The 21,567-nt window shown below is 47.7% G+C and overlaps 1 protein-coding gene and 1 long non-coding RNA gene across 6 annotated transcripts in view; both read right to left on the bottom strand.

Annotated features, from left to right (window-relative positions):
- Window positions 1–527: 527 nt before the first annotated feature.
- On the bottom strand, window positions 528–9,193 carry LOC137853499 (uncharacterized). The gene is made up of 2 exons (XR_011094538.1): window positions 7,622–9,193; window positions 528–4,542 (listed from the first exon to the last, which is right to left on the bottom strand). It is a non-coding gene; the product is annotated as an uncharacterized lncRNA (long non-coding RNA).
- Window positions 9,194–18,342: 9,149 nt separating this feature from the next.
- Window positions 18,343–21,567, bottom strand: part of XDH (xanthine dehydrogenase) — a 71,827-nt gene continuing 68,602 nt past the window's right edge. For all 5 annotated transcript variants that reach the window (XM_068675916.1, XM_068675915.1, XM_068675914.1 and 2 more), the window contains 2 exons: window positions 21,085–21,252; window positions 18,343–20,134 (listed from right to left, as the gene is read on the bottom strand). In XM_068675916.1, the coding sequence (XP_068532017.1) occupies window positions 20,084–20,134; window positions 21,085–21,252 (219 nt within the window). In that variant the 3' untranslated portion in view covers window positions 18,343–20,083. The remainder of the gene's footprint in view (window positions 20,135–21,084; window positions 21,253–21,567) is intronic.

The following is a 21,567-nucleotide window of genomic DNA, read 5'->3' on the forward strand; positions in this document are numbered from 1 at the left end:
ATCTTGAGTTCTTCATTATTTACTGTGGGACAGGCACTAGGAATTCCCAAGCACCTGCACCTCTCATCCATTTCCTGGTGGTGATTTATTGTCAAAGTACAGCTGAGAGAACAACCACCCTGAGTGAAACGGAAGGAGAATATACTAGAGTCAGACATCAGGTGGGCTGGAAGGGGAGAAACTCAGGACTCTACCCCCAGGCTCACTGATTGTTTCACAAGAGGATAGTGTTTTCTCCTTCAAAAGCCTTTGAACAAGGGTGGTGTTCATCATTCCTGTGAAGTGATGGTTACTCATTGTGCACAGTGAAAGCTACTGGGTCCCAATCTTACTGTAAAGACGAGAACACAGAACACAGCACTGTCAGGTAGATGGTTCATCATGAGAGCAGACAACACAGTGGGCAGAGCATGCTTTGCTACCTGTGTCCCCACAAATCTAACCTAGATGTCAACAGCCTTCATCTACCTTCCTCCTCACCACACAGTAACACTTTATTCCCTTCAGAACCTCTACCCTGAGCCAAGAGACCTTCCCTGTCTCTTGAATGCTCTATAAAATTTCTCTTTTCAAGACCCCATTTTGACAGAAATACCTAGATTTCCTACTTTGTTTCACACACCCCTGCACGGACACTTCTGTTTTTTGTTGCTTTAAAGCAGCATTTTGTTCCAATTCCTGTTGTCACTTTATATAAGCTGAGCTCCTACTGTGATGAAAAAAACAATACAAGTATAACTTATTTTATATCTGTGTTCATATTATATAGAGAAATATATTGTGTATGTAGGATGTGCTTACTGCATTACATTTATCACTTGTCTTAAAAATTAATACATTAACCGTTTTTGTACCCTGATCCTAAAACATTATTAAAAAGAAAGGCCAGATCTGTCTATTTCTTTACAGAACAAAATTAAATACAGCTGAAAAGACAAAATTGACTTCTGCGTGCAACAAAGTGAGTTTAGCACATTCCCAAACATGCGTGTACAGATTTGCCCTGCTGGCCTGGTGTGCAGTGCTGAATGGTTGGCTAGCATCTGCAGACATCTCCTTTTCTGGCAGTCTGCTCACAAGCATGGGTTGTACTTGCTGTAGCTGGTTGAACTGTACCCAAGGTTCACCTTGTTCAACAGAAGTGGAGAGGTAACATCTAAACAAGTACGTGTACTTTGGTAGGAAAAGGAATGTACTGAGTTTCCTCCTGCCAGTCACAGATGAAAATGCTACAGATTCATCAAGATCTAGAATGAACACAAAAAATATATATATTTTTTGGTCTTAAATCTTGCTAGTTTTAATTTTACTTCTGTCTTCATCACACTTTCTTTACACGTTTGTTGTCGTGGTCATTATCCCCCAAGCAGGACAGGGAGATGAACTGGGTGAGTGAGAGCACTTGGAATAGTCCTGGGAAAGCACTTGGAAAAAGAGGGTGTGAGCAGAGTTTCCATTCAGCATTTGTACAGGATGAGAGGGAGGAAATCGTAGGGTGGAGAGCACAAGGCAACAAACAAAGGTTTAGAGAGAAATCAGCAGACTGTCTTCTCAATCCATTTTGCCCACCCAATGGCCCCAGTTTAAGCACTGTGTGCACATCAGCAAACGCTGGAACTCCGACAGCTCAGGTCAAGTGCACGAATTGAGACCGCAGCACTGTGCAGGGGGGTTTCTTCCAGCACGTGTTCAAAACCCACTTAGCACTGTCAGAGTGGAACTTCCCTGGTCATCTCAGAGGACAAAACCAGAAGCATTTCAGTGACAGTTACTCAATATGACTGCTTTGTGGGTCAGCAACAATGCACGAGACATCTCTGAAAGCGGAGGGAGCAGGACAGCAACTGGAGATGCTGTTTCCAGAGATGCCATTTACATACAGTCTTCCATACTCAGACAAGTTCATACAGAAGATTTCAATCCTATTAAGTGCTTTAGGAAGTAAAAGGTAACTCAAGTATCATGAGATTCTCTATGCAAAAAATAATAAAAAAATAGGAGCCTATAGTATGCCCATTAATAGGTGCACATTTTTCTGTGCCCATCTCCACAGCCAGCAGCTGCAGCTGCCATCACGCCCCACCCCCTTTCTCGTACTTGGAGTTGTGACTATTAGGGTAACCTCACACTGCTCACCACACACGTGGGAAAGATGATGACTTCCTCAGCACACCAGGACTCCGGGCTGTTTGTGCAGCCTTGTGCGGGGTTCTTGCCAGGTCACAGAACCACGCTCTCGAAAGTGTTTGCGTGTGCCCAGCGGTGCTTCCTTTTTCTAGGTGCATTTCTCAGCTGCTGAACGAGGTTTCCCCAGGAAGTTGTACAGAGGAACCTATGCGTTTGCTTATGGCTGTGGGTAGGGGGTTGTAGCACGTGAACACACCGGGACCACTCTTCTGATCCTCTCATACCCCCCTCCGCCTGTCCTCAGGCAGAACTTTCACAAGGTCAGAACAAACCCATTCTTCCAGTCGGAAGCAGAGCTGCTCTTCCCTCTTTCTGTTCCTTTCTGGGAACGATTTAGAGAAAAAAATCTGAACATGCATGCTCTATGGGCTTCATTAAAATGAAGATCTCCACTGTGGACAGACAGTTTGGCTGAACAGCACTATGCAACCATACACATGTATATGAGGGGAAGGGCAGTAATTACACTACATTCACTGAATAAAGCCTCAGGAGGGGTGTAGTCTAACAAGAACCATTACCTCTGTGAGCTGGAACTTGGCCAGCACGTTGGCGTTCAGAGGGATTTGCAATCAAACATAAAAGGTCAGAATCAGTTTTTCCATCATCTTAAGTTCTGAGGTAAACTTTCGTACAACAATGAAATTCAGATTTAAATCTGGAAACTGTTCTTTAACTTGCTCTCGCTGCTCCTTAATGTTTTGTCCATATGATAACAGCCTCTGGCTGGGGAACACAGAGTTACAGACGATTTGGTCTTACGTAGATTGACATCGTTCCAACAACGCCCAGGGGGAACTGGGGAAAAACTTCTCCAAAACTCATCTAAGAGCACCTCATTGATAAATTTCTCCTCTGCTATTATTTCAGTGTTTCTCTTACTATAGGGACAGCTGTAGGAAGAGGGTTTAGGTGACTCCATCTTTACACAGATCAAGGGACACAATTAACTATTTAACCTCTTCTTAGGCTTTTAAAACCTCACGTCCTTCAGAGCTTGAGAGGTGTGTGCTTGGAGACACTTGTGGAGAACTGCGCTGAGGAGAGGAACAGCTCGATTACAACATCCACGTTACTATTGTGGATTTTTCGCAGCATAGCATCTTTTTTCCCTTTCCTCCATTGTGCTCAGGGACCTTTCTGTTTTTGTTCTCCTTACACAGGCTGAGAACAAGGCTCGGTTTAGAAACTTGACCTACTAATGAGTTCAAAGCTAGCGCAGGCAAGTCAATCACTGGGTAGCTTCCCAAATCCCTCAGGCAGCGCAGACAAAGTATCAAAGCCACTATTTAAGGTGGGATGAACATAATTTGAAACAATTCATCTCTGCCCATGTGGAAGAAAGCCCCAGCAGGCATGGCTCACATTCAGCACGGCACACCCATTCCACTGCTCCCTGCACTGGTGAGGAGCACAAACACTGTAAGCATTGAGAGAGTTTTAAATGGAACAAGCAGCCGATTGCATCAGGTAAATAAGCACCAGCATTCACATCCAACTATCTTTAAAGTTCCCTTGGATTTTTTTTGCCAAATGGGAAGAGGAGGGTGATGGCCATCGTGCCTTCCAAGAAACCACGGCTCAAATTATACCCTAAAATGGCTGCGTCCTTCCCAGGGATCAAACACTGCTGTACACAAGGACCTATTTTTTTTCCCATTTCCCACATGCCTCAGCCGAAGCCTGTGGCAGGGGGGCATGTGCCACCACCAGCAGCCATCCCTTGACAAAGCCATACACGCCTCATCTCACCAACTGCAGCCCTCAGAGAAGGCTACAAAACAAAGGACTGCAGTGTCTTTAAGCGTCCAGGACCACAGTCCTTGGGCCTCTGACGGTCTCAATAACCATCACAGCAGGCCTGCAGGTGTCTGTGCAGCCCTGCGACATTCATGGTTCCTCTCTCTGAAAACACCTCGCAGGAACAGCAGCTGCTGAGGCAGTGAGGCCTGCCTCCAGGCTCTGCTGGTTCCATCGCCCCAGCCCTTCAGCTCCAGCACTTTCTCAGTCCTACAAGTCCCATGTCCGTGAGGGAGGACGCTCGGGAGGATGCTTGTTCAGGCCTCAGACAGCACAGAGCAGAGCACAGCCCCCCCCGCGGCCTATGGATTGGCAAAGCCGAGGCTTTTCCCTCCCCCTTCATCATTGACACACCTCGCTCCAAGCACCGTATCATCGCAGTCTTGGCAGCGCTTCCCTGCCCCGGGTCAGAATTTGAAAGCTCTTGGGAGAACCTGAGAGGAGCCGTTCCAGGCTTTGTTTGTGGTTGCTCGTAGCAATTCCTCTTTGCAGGCCGCTCTGCCCTCCTCCTCCCGCAAGGGAAGCAGGGAAGTACAGCCTCCTATCCACCCTGTGCTGGGGGGAAAAAACAACAGCGAGACCCTCCGAGACAGGCAGAATTGATGGAGCATTGTCCTCTTGTCCCTCAGAGAAAGCCAGCCCCTGGCAGGACCCCAAAAACAACACAGCAGGAGCTGTTCCTAACCCCAGCCTTTGGGAACCGCCGCCAAAGGCACGAGGGGAGCTGCAGCAACCTGGAGGTGGGATGAGGTGGTAGGAGGAAAGAAAGATGCTGGAAGTCAGCCAGGGTGCAGTGCGTGAGCAGGATGCTGGAAGCAGAGCCCCGTGAAGGCTGATCGTGCTTCCAGGAGGGGTTGGTGTAACGCAGGAGGCACGGGCATCTCCTCCACGGGAGGGAGAAACAAGCCATGCGGAGCAGGAGACCGTAAACTGCGAACGTGACAAACGGGGACACGTCGTCCTTTCTGGCAAACTCCACCCCAGCCCTGTTCGGGATATCTAAGGCAACAAATATTTCCAGCAGTCCCCTTCGGAGAGCCTGCCTCACTATTTTCACAGCGACAGGCAGACCCACGGCCTCTCACCGCTTCCTTCCAGGAGGGCTGCTGGGGACAGAAGCCGAGGAGATGCTCCCCACACACCTCTCAGACCCCACACACCACTGGCCATGGCCCAGGACGCGTGCAGGCAGCCCCGCTCCCACCCCCAGGTCGCTGGCACCTCGCTGCAGGCAGGTAGCAGAGCCCTGGTTTGGCTGCCGGGGTCAGGGCAGCACGGGGCACGCTGGGGGAGGTTTCTTCAGGTGCTTTGTTAGAGATCAGTGCACACACAGAGCGAATAATGGGTTCACACAGGAGTGCAGCTGTTACACCCTGCCTCGTGTCTGTGCTCCAGCGAGGCCTGACCAGAGGCTTGAACAGGGAATCACCCCATTTTCCAGAAGCACTGACCACTGGTATCCTCACCTTCTTACACAGAGCTCTGGTTTTACGGCTACCATTTTAAAAGGGAGAGGAATAAAATCAATATTTCTTGGCACACCAGAAGCAGGGGATGAAAGCAGCAGCCGTGCCCCTCCGACAGGTTGTAAGAGCTGGGTGGCTTCACACACCGAGACACGCACACACTGGGGATAAAAGCACACAGCATTTTACAGGGTAACGATTCAGAAATCACACATCATCCCGAATCCCTTGGTTACTGCTGCTGACTGACCGCGTCACCGAAGATTAGGCTTTATTTTTATTTTTATTATTTTTAAGACATCGGTTTGTTGTTTCCTGATCTGAGCAGGGAACAAAAACAGGATCATAACTTACAACAGAATACAATGAAATTCTTATCGTTGTAAAAATATGTAGGGAGATAATCCAAATCCTGTCCCATGGTATTTCCCCTCAGCCCTCTTCTCCTACAGCCACCCTCCGCAGCTTTAGGGCCTCTTCCCTGCTTTGCATGGAAGATTTGACACCCATCTGAAAACAATAAATTATTTTGCAAACAAGCGATGAAGGCAGCAATGCCTGCCCAGTAACACTTCCACAAAGCAGCAGGCCTTCCTGGCAGGCTGATAAGAGCTTCCTGGTTTGTTTCAGGATGGCAGGAGCTTTTTCTGTTCTGTTGGTTTTTAATAAAAATCAACTCTCTCAACCTTCTGGTAAAAGGAAGGGCAAGCAGATAGAGTTTACTTGGCCTCCCCTGAACACGCTGTGTTGCATAATGGCTGAACACGAAGCAGAGACCAACTCCAAAATCAAAAGCCAAAACCCAAGCACATCCACTTGGGAAGCAGGTGAGATGCACGGCTCACATCCACCACTGCTTAGGGGTGACTGGGTGACTTCTGCACACACCACCAGTCCTTTCCTGACCCCTCTCCTCTCCCGTGCTGTATTTTTACACAAGTCCCACACCAGGTCTGTGCCTAACAGGCTGCATCAGAGACAGGAGCACGTTGCTGTCAGACCCTTCCTCCTAAATGCTGACCTGCCTGAGGGACTTCTGCTGGAGAACTCAGTCCCTGCCCCTACCCCAGCCCAAAGGTTTTATCAGAGAAGGGACCTTAAAGGTCATCCAGCTCCAACATGCTCACAAGCACCTCTGGATAAATGTTCTCACAAATACCTCTTCTTCAAAGAAAAGAAAAGTCATTACACTCATTTTATTCAACATTAAGTACTGATGAGAGGTACCTCCCCCTACAATTAGCAGATTCACGCATTAGGTTTTAACACTTAATCCCCTGAAGTCACCTCTCATTAAAATAATCAACTTGCAATTCAGCCCACTCCAGAAAGGGAAGTAAAAGTGCTTTTTTTTTCCTCTTTTTTCAAAATGCTGTTTTTCATCCAGCCCATAACTTGTCGCTCAGAAAAGCAGAGGCAGAAACCAGCCACACACACAACCAGCAAATTCTCTAGAGCCAGGAGCAGCCCGCACAGCCGTGAAACTGATTTCAAGCAGGCAAAACATCCAAGAAACATTTTGCAAATCAAAAATTTTAAGCGCACAAACAAGCTAATTTTGAAGTGTGAAAACTGAAATAGGTTACACCCCCCTGGAGGAACAGCAGCCTTCTGATCAGGGCTCTTTTTTAAGAGACACTGTTTTGCATCGCTTCTTCACATCAAGTTTCCCCACCCCATCTTACAGCAAGGAACCGAAGCGAGTACTCGCAGAGTGCTTGCACAATGCAGCACAGCTCTCACACCTGCATTTCTCGTGCTTTCAGACAATCACTTTCACCTGTGAAACCACACAGTTATTCACTCGTGGGTTTGCCCAGCACAGTTTAATTTCTTGCCCACAGAAGCTAGCAAAGGCAGCAGTACCTCTTGCTGCGTACCTGCTTCAGTGTGTAAGAAGACAGGTGAAGAAAATGATGTTGTGGCATTAAAATTCAAAAAGTGGTACTAAAAAGGCCAAGGACGTGGAAAGGCAGCCACACCACCTGCTAGTGATGAAGGGCTACCTTCTAGAAACAACAGCACGGCAAGCACCACAACCAACAAGCCGAGCTGCCCACTCCAGCCTGGGACTGTGAAGTATTTCCAAAAACAGCACCAAACACCTTCTCCTTCTCCTCCTCTTCATCATCATCATCATCATCCCTCCCCCCAGTTAACCATCTTACCTTAGCACTCATACCTCCACACAACCCAGCTCTCCATAGAGGAAAGGAAAAAAAAAAATGCACCCTCCTCCCTTTTCCAACCTTCCTGTGATTGTGCTAAGTAGGGGCAGGGCAGCACAGGTGAAACAGTTCTGTTCCCAAACCCTCGCCCACCTGGCAAGCCAGGCCTCTGCCTGGTGGCCATTTGGCTACCTCAGGCTGCCCTGAGCTGCTTTGTTTGTTCTGGGCTTCCCTGCCTTGAAGGAGGCTGTGAGTCGAAGGCTTGGAGCAAAGCTTTGCTGCAGGAGAGCACTTCTGGGTCCTCACGCTCAGACCAGCTTTGGCTTTTTCCTTCTCAGAAGGAAGAAATGGGAGCTGGTGTTGTGCAGGGGCACTGCGTGGCACCGGGGCAGCACAGGAGCTGCTGCTGGGCCTCCAGGCACCCAGGCTGCCCGTGCTGTCCTAGCCCAACGCCTCCTGTGTCCCTCTCTCTGACATTTGGTGACTCCTTGCTTTTAGGGGCTGTGTCAGCGTAACCTGCTGTGCTGCAAGCCCCAGAGCACACGCTCCTGGCTGGGCGCTGATGAAGCCAGCAGGGGATATCAGCGAGAACCCTTTTCTGCTGTTTACAGCCCCCAGCAGGGTCACAGCATCTCTCACAGATACTCCAGTAGCGTGAAAAGCCCCCAGCTGAGCTCAGAAACCTGCCTGCTTCCCATTTGCATCTGCAAGGGGCTTTCCCAGGCAGGCGGCAGATGACACACGTGCATAAACCGCACACGGATAAAAAAACATCGGCGTGATCAGCGAGGAGATGCCACCCCGTGCAGGGCGACTTCGCTGGGTATGTGCTAATTGTTTTTTGCAAGCCGAGCAAAAAGGCCTTCGGGACACGGTGCAGCTCTGCAGAGCCAAGGCAGGGAAGCCTGGAAGGAGCTGGCGGCTCCCCAGCAGAATGAGCAAGGTGCCACCAGCAGAGATTCAGGGTGCTTTAATTAATGCACGCTCATAAAGCTGCTCAGCTGTGCTAACTGCAGCAGGGCAAAGCCCACCATGCGCAGCCAGCACCAGCAGCCTCCTTCTTGGCATGCATCGCTGCCTTCCCCACACGGAGAGCAGCAGGGGAGAGGAGAATATAAAGGTTTAATTTTAGCCCGCGAGTCCTGTGCAGATCTTCCCTTTTTATTTTTAATCTGAACTCCCGTGTAAAAATAGAATTTCCTGCCCTCCGATAAGGGATTCCTGTTTTTCTGTGGGGCCATCTCCCTGGAAAGCTGCTGCCCGTAGGATTATTGATGGGCTCTTCAAAGTGCAGCAGCAGAAAGGATAAGGATGAGCAGCGGTCGGTACTGACACTGCTTCTGCTTTGCCTTAGGGGAAAAAATAATAAAGCAGATGTGACCCCCTCCCCCAGATAAACAACAACCAGATTTAGCATTTCCAGAACTGTTTTAGAAAACCTGTTTTGTCCGAATATTTTTAGAAGTGGCGTTAAGCTTTGCATCCTTCTCAGGTAGGTGTTTGCAAAAGAAAACAAGGAATTTCTCGGGCTTGGAGTTGCGTCCTGCCCTTTGAGCTGGCTCGCTAAGGAGGAGATAAATGAGAGTGCTGGAGAAGTCATCCCTCCCAGCCCTTCCACGGCCAGCCCCCACGCTCCTGTATGCTGCTGCCACCACAGCCCCACAGATGCATTCCTGCCCCCTGCTCCCCACGTTTTTGCCTCCCTTTTTTTGCCTGCAGCTCACTTTGGGGGCAGGAGGAGCCACTCCAGGGTGCTGCAGAAGCAGAGGACAGGGCGTGCAGCACAAAACAGCCCCCACCTGATGGTGAGCATCAATGCTTGGCTGAGCATCAGCCCTGCTCCTGTGCATGCTTCAGGGCTTCTGCCCGAGGAGGTGCAGTGAATAAAGCTTGCTGCAGGGTGGATCCCCTTCTGGGGCTTTGGGAAACACTCTGGAAAAAAAATAAGAATAAAAAATAAAAGCCCTGCAGTGTGCAGGGAACCTCGGCTTGGCACAACAGCAGGCACTGAGCTTTCCTGCAGCACAGTAAAATGGGACCAACGTGGGTTTTGCTCTCCCACACACTGACAACACGTGCTATGTAGGGAGGACACGTCTGCCCACTCCCCACACCTTACTGCCACTGTTTCCATCAGACACACAAAGCTTTTGGTTTGCTCAACTCCCAGCAAGCCTTTCCTAATGGCACATAAAGATTTTGACAGTTTTCCCTGAGAAGTGTACAACTTCTTATTATTTTTTTTTCCTTTAAAAAAATCAATCCTGTTTCTCTCATGTGAATCAGCCACCTCAGACAAAGCTTGGCCTTTCAGAGGATGGGGAAGTGTCCTGTAACCGTGGGAAGTCTCACGCTGATGGAAACCGGTCCCTTCTCTGCAAAATGGTGAAACAGAGACTTTCGGGTCTGCCCCAGAATGCTGATGTATCAAAGAGCTGCTGCTGCATTGCTTTTATGAATCAGATGAAAATCAAGACGTAAGGTTTGTCACAGCTGCTTCTCTCTCGTGGCAGTGCCCACAGCCGGCGGTGCCTGCACAGTGCTCACCTTACCCAAGGCAGAGCTGAGCTGCTGGGACCGAACTCTCCCCTTCAGAGCAGGAGCATTTTTGGGTGCAGCCGGCACTGGCAGCTTTCATGGGCACCCACATCGCTCTGCACAAAGGGGCTGCCCTGGAGGGAAAACGGGAGTGGGAATGTACTGCAGCAATCAGCCTGTGGGGCCTAACTATCCCATGGCCAGGTCTTCAGAGGCATTGCAGTGCTCCAGTTAAGCCTGAAGGTCCAGGGCTGGGGCAGCACTCCCAAATCAGTCCCAGCAGTGAGAGGAGCTCGTACTGCCCAGCTGCTAAAAATCCTGTTTTGGTACGGAGGCTCCACGACCACCTCTCGTTCCCTCCTGGCTTGCCCACCCTTAACAAAAAGAAGCAATGTGTGCCGTTCCTCCAGGGGCCAGTTTGTGTGGGGCAGAGCCCAACACCTCGTCTCCACCACCAGGCCTCTCCAGAACCTTCTTCATCTTTGCTCCCAGTGGCAAATCCGGCTGCAAGGCTTTAGGTGAGAGCAATGGTCAATGGGAAATGAAGAAGCAGAATTAGAAGAAGCAGAAGAAGAAGAAGAGGAAGAGGAAGAAGATGAAGAAGAATTAGAAGAATAATTAGAAGCTTTTTCTTGCCTCATAACCAATCCCTTGTCAAGCAAAAAGCTCTGCAATTAATCTATGAGCAACAAAAAAAAAAAAAAATAAAAATAAAAATAAAAAACACAAACAGTGGGGTTGTTTTTATAACTTCCCTGCTCGTATCTAGCAACACCGGGCTGCTCCCACAAAGACATTTAAAGTATGCACTTGGTCTCCAGGAGTGTGGCAGCACGCAGGGGAGGGTGTATCCAGAGATTTCATCCCACTGCACAGATGTGAGGGGGCTCCATCCCACAGACCTGGCCCTGGACAGGTGGGTGTCCCCGCACAGGGCCTCTGTGTTTGAGGCACCCTCCTACATCCAGGGCACCAACTTCTTGTCCCCGTGCCTTGCTTCAGTCAGGTCTGTTTGTCCCACGCTGCCTTGCCCCCAGAGCAGCAGATGTGTCACTTTCCTTTCACAGGACACTGCACAGCCTTATCTAAATATAAACAACCTGGGAATATTTGGTGGGTTATTGTCTGGGAAAAAAAAAAAAAAAAAGTAAACCAAACAGATCTTAAACCTGTTTTCCCCTGCCATTTCTGGTGCATTGAGACAGTTGGGACCAGACTCTCCCAAGTTCCTAGAAATGTTACTCACCCAAAGCAGTAACATCCCGCAATGCCAGGTGTGGAGATAGCCCGAGCCTGCCTGCCTGCCTCTCCCTAAAAATCACCCCAACAGCAGAGATCTTCGAGTATTGGAGAAGATGTTGAATGAGCAACCAAGAAAACTCAGCAACCAACCCGGCATTATTCCCATGGGAAAGGCCAGGAGCAATGGGCAGACATCTCAGGGCTAAGATGACACCGATTCCCCAGGGTTTGCTGCAGCCCCCTGCCCCTGCACCAGTTTTGGGATGTTCAGACACCCCTCATGTGTTTCAGCCTCAGCCTCCTGGCTCCCCACATAAATCCTGGTGTACATTAGGATGAGTCCAGAGCAGTCACAGACAGCTGAACCCAGTATTTGGGCTAAGGTCAGTGTCAGGGCAACAGGAGCTGCCCAAATGTTGAATGGGGAGCAGCTGTAACCCCAGCTGTGAGTCCCAAAAAAGGGAAAGGACTTCTGACACGAGGAGAGAAATGCTGGGCTGACAGCAATGCCCAACTGAGGGTCACACCCTCAGGAACATGGTATTAAGGAACACAACAGACAGGGTGACAGTTGTTTCATAAATACATGAGAAAGAAATTGTGAGGGAAAATCCAGGATTCTCCAGCCCCTCGCAATTTCTGTGACCCCAGTCCCATCTCAGTCCCCTCCCTACTACGGTGTGGTGCTTGTGTGGATGCAATGACCAGGTTAACAGCTGATGTAGTAATTAAGCCAAGCTTCTTAACTGAACTTCACTTATCATGTGAATCCTTGGTAAATTACAATACTTCACGGCACCTTGTACAATTCTTGGGTAGCAGCTTTAGAAAGAAGGCACTCGGTGCTGGCAGCTAGCTGTGCGGCCTGCATGGCAGCTGCAAAGCACTTTGGATGTTTATGACTCCTTTTTTTTTTTTTTAAAAAAAAAAAAGAAGAAAAAAAAAAACAAATATAATCTAAAATGTACATTTCCCCCAATGACTCTGCTCCGGAGAGTATTAAAAGCAGTACCTTGACTCAGTCTGTCACATAAACATCCTGCTGCCCCGGCGCAGCCTGATACTGTCTTCCTCCCAGGATGAGAAGCTGAATAATGTGACAATCACAGCTCCTGCCCACAGGAAAACAGGAAGCGCTGGAGTCCTACAACCCCTCTGAACATTGTCCTACCTGCTCCACTCCTTGGACGCGATGTGAACTTTTTCCTTTCCTTCCCTTCCCTTCCCTTTCTGATCCAGCACTGACCAGTCCCAGGATGCTGCTGCTGCGCAGGATGGTGGCTGTCTCCTGCTTGCATTACCTGCCCAAACCCAGTGTGCTGCTTCCAACCCAACCCTCCGCCTCCCTAACCCACCGCCAACCAACCTAGCGCTGCTGTCTCAGTAGCAGTGCTGGCTGTGAGTGCTGGAAAAGATGGATGTGGGCCTGGGGCACTGGGAAGATCCGCTCACCCCACAACTGTCTGCTCTAGGAGCAGGGCAGCTCGTTCCTCCCCTGGCTGCTCCCAAATTTCTGCAGTGACTGGTCCAGCTTGGATGTCCTCTCTAAGTTTCCAAACGGTAGCCTTCCAAACAAACAAAAAAAAAAAAAACAGGAGAAAAGAAAGCTTCCTATTTTGCTTTTCCTTTGCTTCCAATGTAAAAATATCTCTTGCTGAATTAGGCGGTGTTTACCCTCTCTTAAAAAAGAACACTTTCCCACAAGCAGGCAGCAGGATCTGCCTTCCTCTGCTCACACACGTGCACCACAGAGGCTGGCACACGGAGGAACAATGGAGGTGGATCGGCACAGTGCTTTGGTCAGGTCATGGTCACGCAAAACAATGCGCTGCAAAATTTTGAAGTGTAGGAGGAATGTGAGAACGCTCAAAACAAGAATGCTTATTGACATAGAAGAGTATCTCCGAAGCATTTGCATCCTATGAGAAAAAAAAGAAAAAAAAAGCAACCTAAGCCCAAGGCAACCCAGCTTGAGCCATCAGTGGGGCTAAATCTGGACATAGTTAAGCGATCCTTTTAGTTTAAAGAATCAGGGAATAACTTTTTATCAAACTCATGGCAGTAAGAGTTTTCCTAAATAAGGACTTAGAGCTGAAACTTCAAATAAATTCCTTAATTCCACTGTACGGTTGTGTTAAATAGCGAGATGCATTTTCCTGTCTGGCTCAAACTCTAGCCTAAAAATGGTGCTGCCCCCCTACAAGATGGAGCAGGATGCCTTTCAGATTGCAATCTGTTGGCCATTTCTAAGAGGCCCATAGTAGAAGAGTGAGGAAAGCCTAGCAAGCCTACAGGTAACACTTGAAAGCTGCAGTGTGGGGAGATGGGGGGATCAGGGAGCTGGAGGGGGCCAGGGCTGAGTAAACCAGTGCCTCTGCTGCCTGAAAAATGCCTGCTCCCTCCAGTCCCTGACAATACAGGGCAAACCCTACCTGTATTCTGCAAATGTTGTTGGTCTGAGGTTGGGTGTATTCAAGATGACCTCGGGATAGCTTCAGTCACTGCTGCATTCTTCTCCTGCATTCCCAGTGCCCTTTCTTCCTAATTTTGAAAACAGCTCATCTCCCTGTGTGGAAGCATCCCTGAATCAGTGAAAAATACTTAACTTCCCAAGGACCCAAAAGAAACTATCAAACTAAGGAGCCCCCCAAGGCTGTCAAATGCCCACACTAGGCAGATGAGCCAGACATGTGCTACTACCAAAAGTATATAGCGAGGGAGGCATTCAGCTCTGCCTTCATGTCAGCTGTGGTTTCTTCACTCACTATGGTTTCTTCACACTAGCAGTAAGAAGATAAGGAGCAAAGCTGAAATTTGACAAAATAAAAGCAACTGCCATTGATTCCTTTTATGTGCTTTTACCTATTTGTTGTTGTTGTTGTTCTCTGGCTTTTGTTTGCTTTTTATTTGATTTTTTTTTTTTCTCAGAAAAACAAAACAAAAAAACAACAAACAAAAAAACCACTTCATATGCAAAATTGATGCAAGAAGCTATGTCATTTGGGTTCCTAAATCAACCCTACCTGTGGAGAATAATTCCTTTGCTTGGCATATTTTAATATCTGACATTAAACAATTAACAGATCCGAAGGCCGTTGCTTGTAGGGAGTTGTGCATTTGTATGTACAAACCAATTTACCACTGCTTGGTCTCCAAATATTTCTGGCTGTATTTCTCCTTTGCAAGTTCACCTCAGCTGAGCTGAGCGGCAGCTGAGGAGTTCACACCAGAAGCGCTGCCTTAGCAGAGACCTGCAGCACAGCACGAAGCTATAGTCAGGATCTGTGAACACCACAACTGGGGAAAGCAGGGGCTGGGCATCCGTCAGCTCTAACAGTCATGGGGATGCAGCCCAGAGAGCTCAATGACGCAAAAAACACTTCTTTATAACCCCATGAAACGGGAATAAGTGGAGAAGAGCCTGCCCCGTGCTGGGGTGCAGGCTTGTGGCAGCGGTCCACTACAGGCTTCCCTCACCATGTTCAGTGTTCTCCGGGTGACCTGGCCGCCAAGGCTGATAAGATTTATTTCACTTTGATATCGGACACCTTCCTTTACATGCAGCACCTCAGGAAACAGGGAGTGAGCGCTTTCTGCAGCAAGTCGAGCAAAGCTGCCGTGCCTCCAACAGGTGGAAGGCGCAAGCCCTTCTACTCTCAGGGGCGAGGGATGGCAGCAGCTTGTGGAGGAGAAATAAAATGGGAAGCTCCCGGTAGCTCAGAGTGAAGAATTTCTTCCTCAGCCGAGGCGCCGTCAGTCATGGCGCCGGTCCCGGCCCGTCCCTCTGCTGGGAGCAGGGCACCACGAAGCGGCTGCGCAGGGAAGCAAAAATTGCCTCAGCACGCCGCACCTGCTGGGCTGACTGAAACACCGACGGAGGGGTCATGACAACCCCCCTTGGAGATGGCAACCGCAAAATTGTAGACCAGCAAAGCACTTGCTTAAGAACCAGTTCCACAAAAAAATACAAGGAGCTGCCATTTTAAAGGCACTCACCGAGGTGACCAACTCCTGGGCAGACACGTTCTGCCGTGTAGGGGACGATCATGGCATGCAGAGGGTTTCCTGCATCCAGGCCACTCGAGGTTGCTGACCAGGAGCTGGCAGCCCTGGTGAAGGTAGCTGACGAGGCTTGGAAGAGCCAGAAGCAGCCCCGGCAGGTTATTCACATGGGGCATAGCCGCCATCTTAGAGTCAGTGGCTGAGCCCATTGACATCGGGGCTGATGTGTTCAGTGGAAGCACCCCCACACCCCCGGTTGTTCAAAGGCACCCCCTATGGTACACAAGTGAGGAGGGCAGTGAACTGAGCAGGCAAATAGGGCATGGTGTAGCTGTTAGTGCTGACAGGGTGAGCAGGAAGGGTGCTGAAGTGTGGCCAGGTTGTCCCAGGAGTGATGGTGACCACCCAGCAAGAAGGCTGTGGCCTCAAGGGCTTCAGCACCCACCACAGCTGACATAGCCTCCCAGAGGTTCAGGGGGAACTTGCTGACACTCAGGTGTCAGGCTGCTGGCACACTTCTTATGCCAGTACCATAATGACAGCAGAGAGCACAGCTGTGGGAGGTCTGCTGACTTGCACCTTTCTCTTAGGAGGAAAAGGATTTTTGCCCATGAGTTAGCAGGACTGATTGTCAGGGCTTTAAACTAGATTTCAAGGGGGAAAGGGACAAAAACAGGCCCACCGGTGATAAGTTATGGGACTGCACACCAATTTTTGAGGAACTGCATGGTGGGGAGGCCCGTCTACTCTACAAATGTAGGCGAGATGATACTGGGTGGCAGAAGCTACTGGGGAACCACTGGTGATGTTCCCAACCCTTTGACAGGCCTCACCAGTCATTGGCTCATAACAGTTCTGCGTGGACTGTTTCCTATTTTATGACCCCACATCTCCAGCATGTCCAGACTTAAAAGATCACCGGAAATGTAACATGATGCTTGCTCCACTAACAAGTTTTGAGTGACAGCAGGTTCCCCTTTACAAGGCTGTTTTAAATGGGCCAAGCTTAGTTTTTGCCAGCACTCACTAGCTGCGATTTAAGAACACAGCCACCTAGACCAGGTACCAGTCACACCGTGCAGACAGCCTGTGGTGCAGGCAGGCTCTCCACTGCCTATGTTGTGCAGTGCCTGCCACCTTTTCTCAGCAGCTGATGGGTCCAGTGGAGGTGGCTAGAAGCATCAGGATGCATCACTATTCTCCTGTAAGAACGGGACGTGGCTACTGTAAGATTTTCCTGGTGGAGAAGCACCATGGACCCTACTTTCTTTGGGACTTGACTGCCAGCATGGTCCAGAGAGAGGCAGTCCAGCAATGTACTGCCTGGCAACCTGGCACAACCCCCTCACCATCTGTCAGCCATGGAGCTGACCTGCCTTGCAGCCTCTGAGAAGGGTCCATCCTTGTTAAAAACAAAGGATGATCTGAAGTTGTCCTGTTTTCAAATTGTGACGGACTTTTACTGTAGCATACTCATTTCCAGGATATTTTTTAGTTTTATTTTGTAATGTTGTGACATTCACAGAAAATTCCACACACATTCATGTGACAGAGATACCAATTTGACTATGTTCATTGAAGAATGATAGTGAAAGCTGCCAATTATAATTGAGCTTAAACAATTACTGAAGATCAGCTTTCATCTCTTTTAGTGGGATGTGCAATTAATGTTATTTAAGACATCAAATCCGATGACCTCCTTTAGCCCTTCCACAAACTATCAAGCTACTGCAATGATTACTTAAATGTTGTTATTGCACATTACAATTTAAAGTCTAACAAGATGGTTCATCTCCGAAGGATACAGTTCTGGAAGGAGAGAAGCAGGGCAGATTTCCAATTATATATAACATTAGCCATGCATCCATACTATTTTTCATCCATATATATTCATCCATACTATTTTTCACTATTTTTCACAGGAAATAAATATTTTATCTTTAGAAGTAGATTTTCCATCAGCAATTGCAGGCTGAAATCCTATGCAGAGAGATGTGCATCAAGAAATCTGACAGAGCATCTACCAGAGGACAATAACATGCACTAAAAATAGGAGAGTTGTTCTCAGTTTAGTAGCACAGACCACATTTTAAGTTGGACTATTCTTTGTCAGTATTATCTCTTCCTTGCAGCCCTACACAAAGGGATCCAGTCCTTCCCTGGGGTTATCTGAAACTTAGTTCCATGGAAAAGCAACGTATGAAATGTTAAGACACTATCAGAAAAATTAAATGAAAATCTCAGCTTCATATTCTTTAGGGTCCTCAGTGCTCACATAGCCCACCCAGGTTGATCTCTGTAAATTCCCACTGGTTTCCAACCTTACCCTCAAAACCAGTCTCTGTAGATTATTTTGTAACCTTAATTTTATACCACTCCCCAACTCTGGTGTCTGATATCATCTCCTTTCCATTCCAGTGTCTTCAAAAAGGAAGACGTTTCTTCCTCCTGACAGCCAGCAGCCATGGAAGGGTAAAATAAGCGGGCCCTAAGCTCAGGTGGGCCTGAGAGCAAAGACTGGTACCTGAAACTGTGGATCACAGATATTGCAGCAGAACTGCTCCACAGGCTAAGGCCTGCACTGAACTAGCTTGCTTTGACCACTGCATAAATACATAACTTGGCAAATATACATTGGATTAATGCATGAAATGAATAACAAAAGTGAAACTACATAAATCATTAAAGAATTTCAGCTGACTAGGCAGTCAGCGTGGCTGTGTGAGATACCACAAACCTGTTCTGAAATCATGAAAAAGGTGCTGCCAGAACCACAGCAGATAAACAGCACATTCATCCTGCTGGGTGACATCCCGTCACAGGGGATGTGCTCCCCGTCAGTGACTCTTTGTGAACACTTAAATGATGCTGGAAGCTCACCGGTGTCACACACTTTGCCTCTAGCTTGCCATGTTCTGCATTAACACACTTTACAGTCCCTTTTTGTTCTGGGTAGAATGAGCGCATCCAACAATCTCGTGAGGTGGAACAATGCAGAGAGTGCTGATGCCTATCTACCTCACAGACTTGGTATTTTGCATCCCTTCCTGGACAAAGACAATGAATACACAGACTCCCAATATCTAGCTGTTCTGGCACACAACTGATTACTTTTTTTTTTTTCTCTAAGAGTTTTTGCTTTTTTTTTTTTTTTTTTAACGTATTGCCAGCTTTCAGAATAAAACAAGAATGTGTTCTCACCCACTACCTGATCAGTAGAGAAGCACCCATAATCTATTTTAATTAATAAAACAATTAGATACCAAGTTCAGCAGGCACAAAATACTTCCTGTAACTTGGAATATAAAAATGCTCTTTTTCCAGATGGTAGAACTAGATGTAATTCTCAGCTTGAAATATTACACATATTTCCAAACTGTATGCCCTGGAGTGCTTCAAAAAATATTTCAAACTCTGTATACATTGTTAAGTCCTAAGATGGCAGCCAATATTAAGCAGGATGTATGTAAGCAAAATTTCCTTTAAGACAATGAAGTTATATCCTATTGCCTCATATTTTTGTTGTCCCTAGGAGTGCTAGAATAAAAAAAGGACATTTTCATAGAGCTGTGGGCCAGAGAAATAGATAGAAGTTTGATGAGCAGTTACAGTACACGGATGGCATCAGCTAGAGAAAACATGATGCCACTGCGTTACTGACAGTAACAAAACCTGTGAAGAGGGATGCCCAGACTTCAATCCAACATTAAAAACACATTGAACTCAAAAGACAAGAGGTCATCACATCATTAGCACATTTTTGGACAAGCAATCCATGTAGCAATACACCCAATTGCAGTACATTCAGCAAAACTAAGAGTTTTCTTGAAAAGGCAGCAAGACCATAGCATGAAAGCAAGGAATTTATTCCTAGAGGAAACACAGAGCCAACTAATCCCACATCTTTGTCCATTCTTGTCCTGTTCCCTCACCCAGGGTGGTATAAATTGCCTTGGGAACAACGATCAGTAACTTCTTGTTATTCCAAGGTCCTTTCCTCTGCTATATAAAGAGATGAGGGAGAGATGTAGAGGAAAAAGGCTGAACATGTGAATGAATCAGCATCTTGCTGGAAGTCTTGGTATCTCTCATTTTTGTCTTCAACTGGAGAAGATAAGGCAGCACATGAACTAAAAAGTCATTACAGATCTGCTGTAGACAAAGCAATCCTCATATAACAGGATAAATCAGTTATCGGTCACATTTCAGGGTGGCCCTCTGAACGATGGCCGCTACACATGTATGACCTTCTCCACAGTTAGCTAATGTCAGAATTCCTCATCTTCCTCTGATATATAGCTAGCTGTGTGTGCTGAGGCAACATGATAGGGTCCAGCCCTCAGTGCCCCTAAAGCCTTTCCCCATGTCCGCAAGAGGACTGTTTTTTTGGGGGTGTTCGATGCATTTAATTCCTTCCTGGCATTACAGCAGAAGGTGTATTCTTTTCCCCACAGTAAAAAAAAAAAAAAAAAAAAAAACAAATCACAGCTATAATCTGGCAGCAATCCTCTCTCCTAGAGGAAACAATGATTGAACAATTAAACGTGAAAGCTCTATGAATCAAAATAGATGAGCCACGTGAGCACCGATTCTTTTTTTCTCATTATAGTCCTACTGGATTTATAATGGAGGGACCACAGGGCAGTTTCACGAGGAGAGTTTGCTCCTCAAACTCTCAATTTACACACGCACAGACCATGGCTTAAAGGTCCCTGGCTCAGCAGAAGGACACTGTAAAGAGAAGAAAAAAAAATACAGTAAGCAACAGCAACAACAAATGAAGGTTCTGATCTAGTTCAGTGTGCCCCACCATGCTTCCTCTGGGGTAAGTGACTCTGTACCACTGAGATCTGAGCTCAGATACTGGTCTTTCAAAACACAGAGATGTCTGTCTTGTGGCACTTCTGTTAAAGGCTGTGCCTGGCTCTAGCTGAAGGCCTCGTTCTCACAGTTATTTCTGAGTCCTCCTCCTACTCAGACAGCGATGTAGGTGTTTGGTGAGGAGAACCAAGGTATCCAGGCTTTGCTGTTAACAACAGCAGGGTTCAAGCTGACAAAAGCCTGGTGGATGCCCATGTGAACAGTGAGGTTTTTGGAGTCACAAAGAAATCAGGACATTGTGCAGGGACATAATCCTATGCAGCCCTGTCACAGCACTCTGACAGAGAATAAACCCATGAGGAGATGGTGACAGTGTTAAATCCTGCATTCCTTCAGGTGAAGCCCACACCCTCTAAGGAGACTCCCAAGGTCATAACATCCAGCAGAAGTGAGCATTTCCAGTAACACTTCTTTGCTCTCCCTATTGGAGGGAGGCCAATAAATCACACAGTAGAGCTGCAGTATGCATTAACTGTTGTGATCCCCTAAGCGATGAGGGTCAGAAGCAGCAGGACAGGTCAATACCTTCTATAGACTGCACTTAAGAGGATGAACCGCAACTTCAGAAATATTATGTGACAGCCCTTTCTGCAATAGCAGCCCAAACAGTGCTGGTCAGAGGATTTGTCTCTCATTTGGTGGCATGTTAAGTGAAGGATAATACTCATGAAATAAAAACCAGATGCTTAAGTAGGGCCATAGCTTCCCCACACTGCCCTAATCCCAGACCTGAGCCACGGTGACTAGCACACACAGAACAAGCTGGTCAGGGAGCAGACTATGAAACCAGAAGCTTTTACCATTTTCGTGAAGATGTCCACACAAGCATTGCGGATCCTCTCTGGGGTGGCAGGGCTGTCCAGCCGGAATGGTTCAGTCAGGCCGGACTCCTTCCTTGCTGAGTAGATGGCATCTTTAATGGCATAAAACACTGAGGCAGACAGGAACAGAGGCGGCTCTCCCACAGCCTAGACAGAGCACAAGCAAGATTGAGGCTGCAGCCCAAAACAGTCCTGATTCTAGAGAGACTAATGGGGCTAACAGAAAGATGAGCAGGCCCTAGATGACAATTCTCATTCCTCTTTCCTTCTTTGTAACTTCACAGTCTTCAAGATGTGATCAACAAGGAAAGGCCAAGCCAAAACTGCAGGTCACCTCTCAGGTGTGAACCTCAGTCTACCAGATGTGGTTAGTGAGGAAACACCAAACTAAAACAGATTCCAGGCTACCAGGTGTGATCGGTGAGGAAAGATCATGCTAAAAACACAATCCCTGGTCCATTT

Source organism: Anas acuta, chromosome 3, assembly GCF_963932015.1.
Source record: "Anas acuta chromosome 3, bAnaAcu1.1, whole genome shotgun sequence".
NCBI lineage: Eukaryota > Metazoa > Chordata > Aves > Anseriformes > Anatidae > Anas > Anas acuta.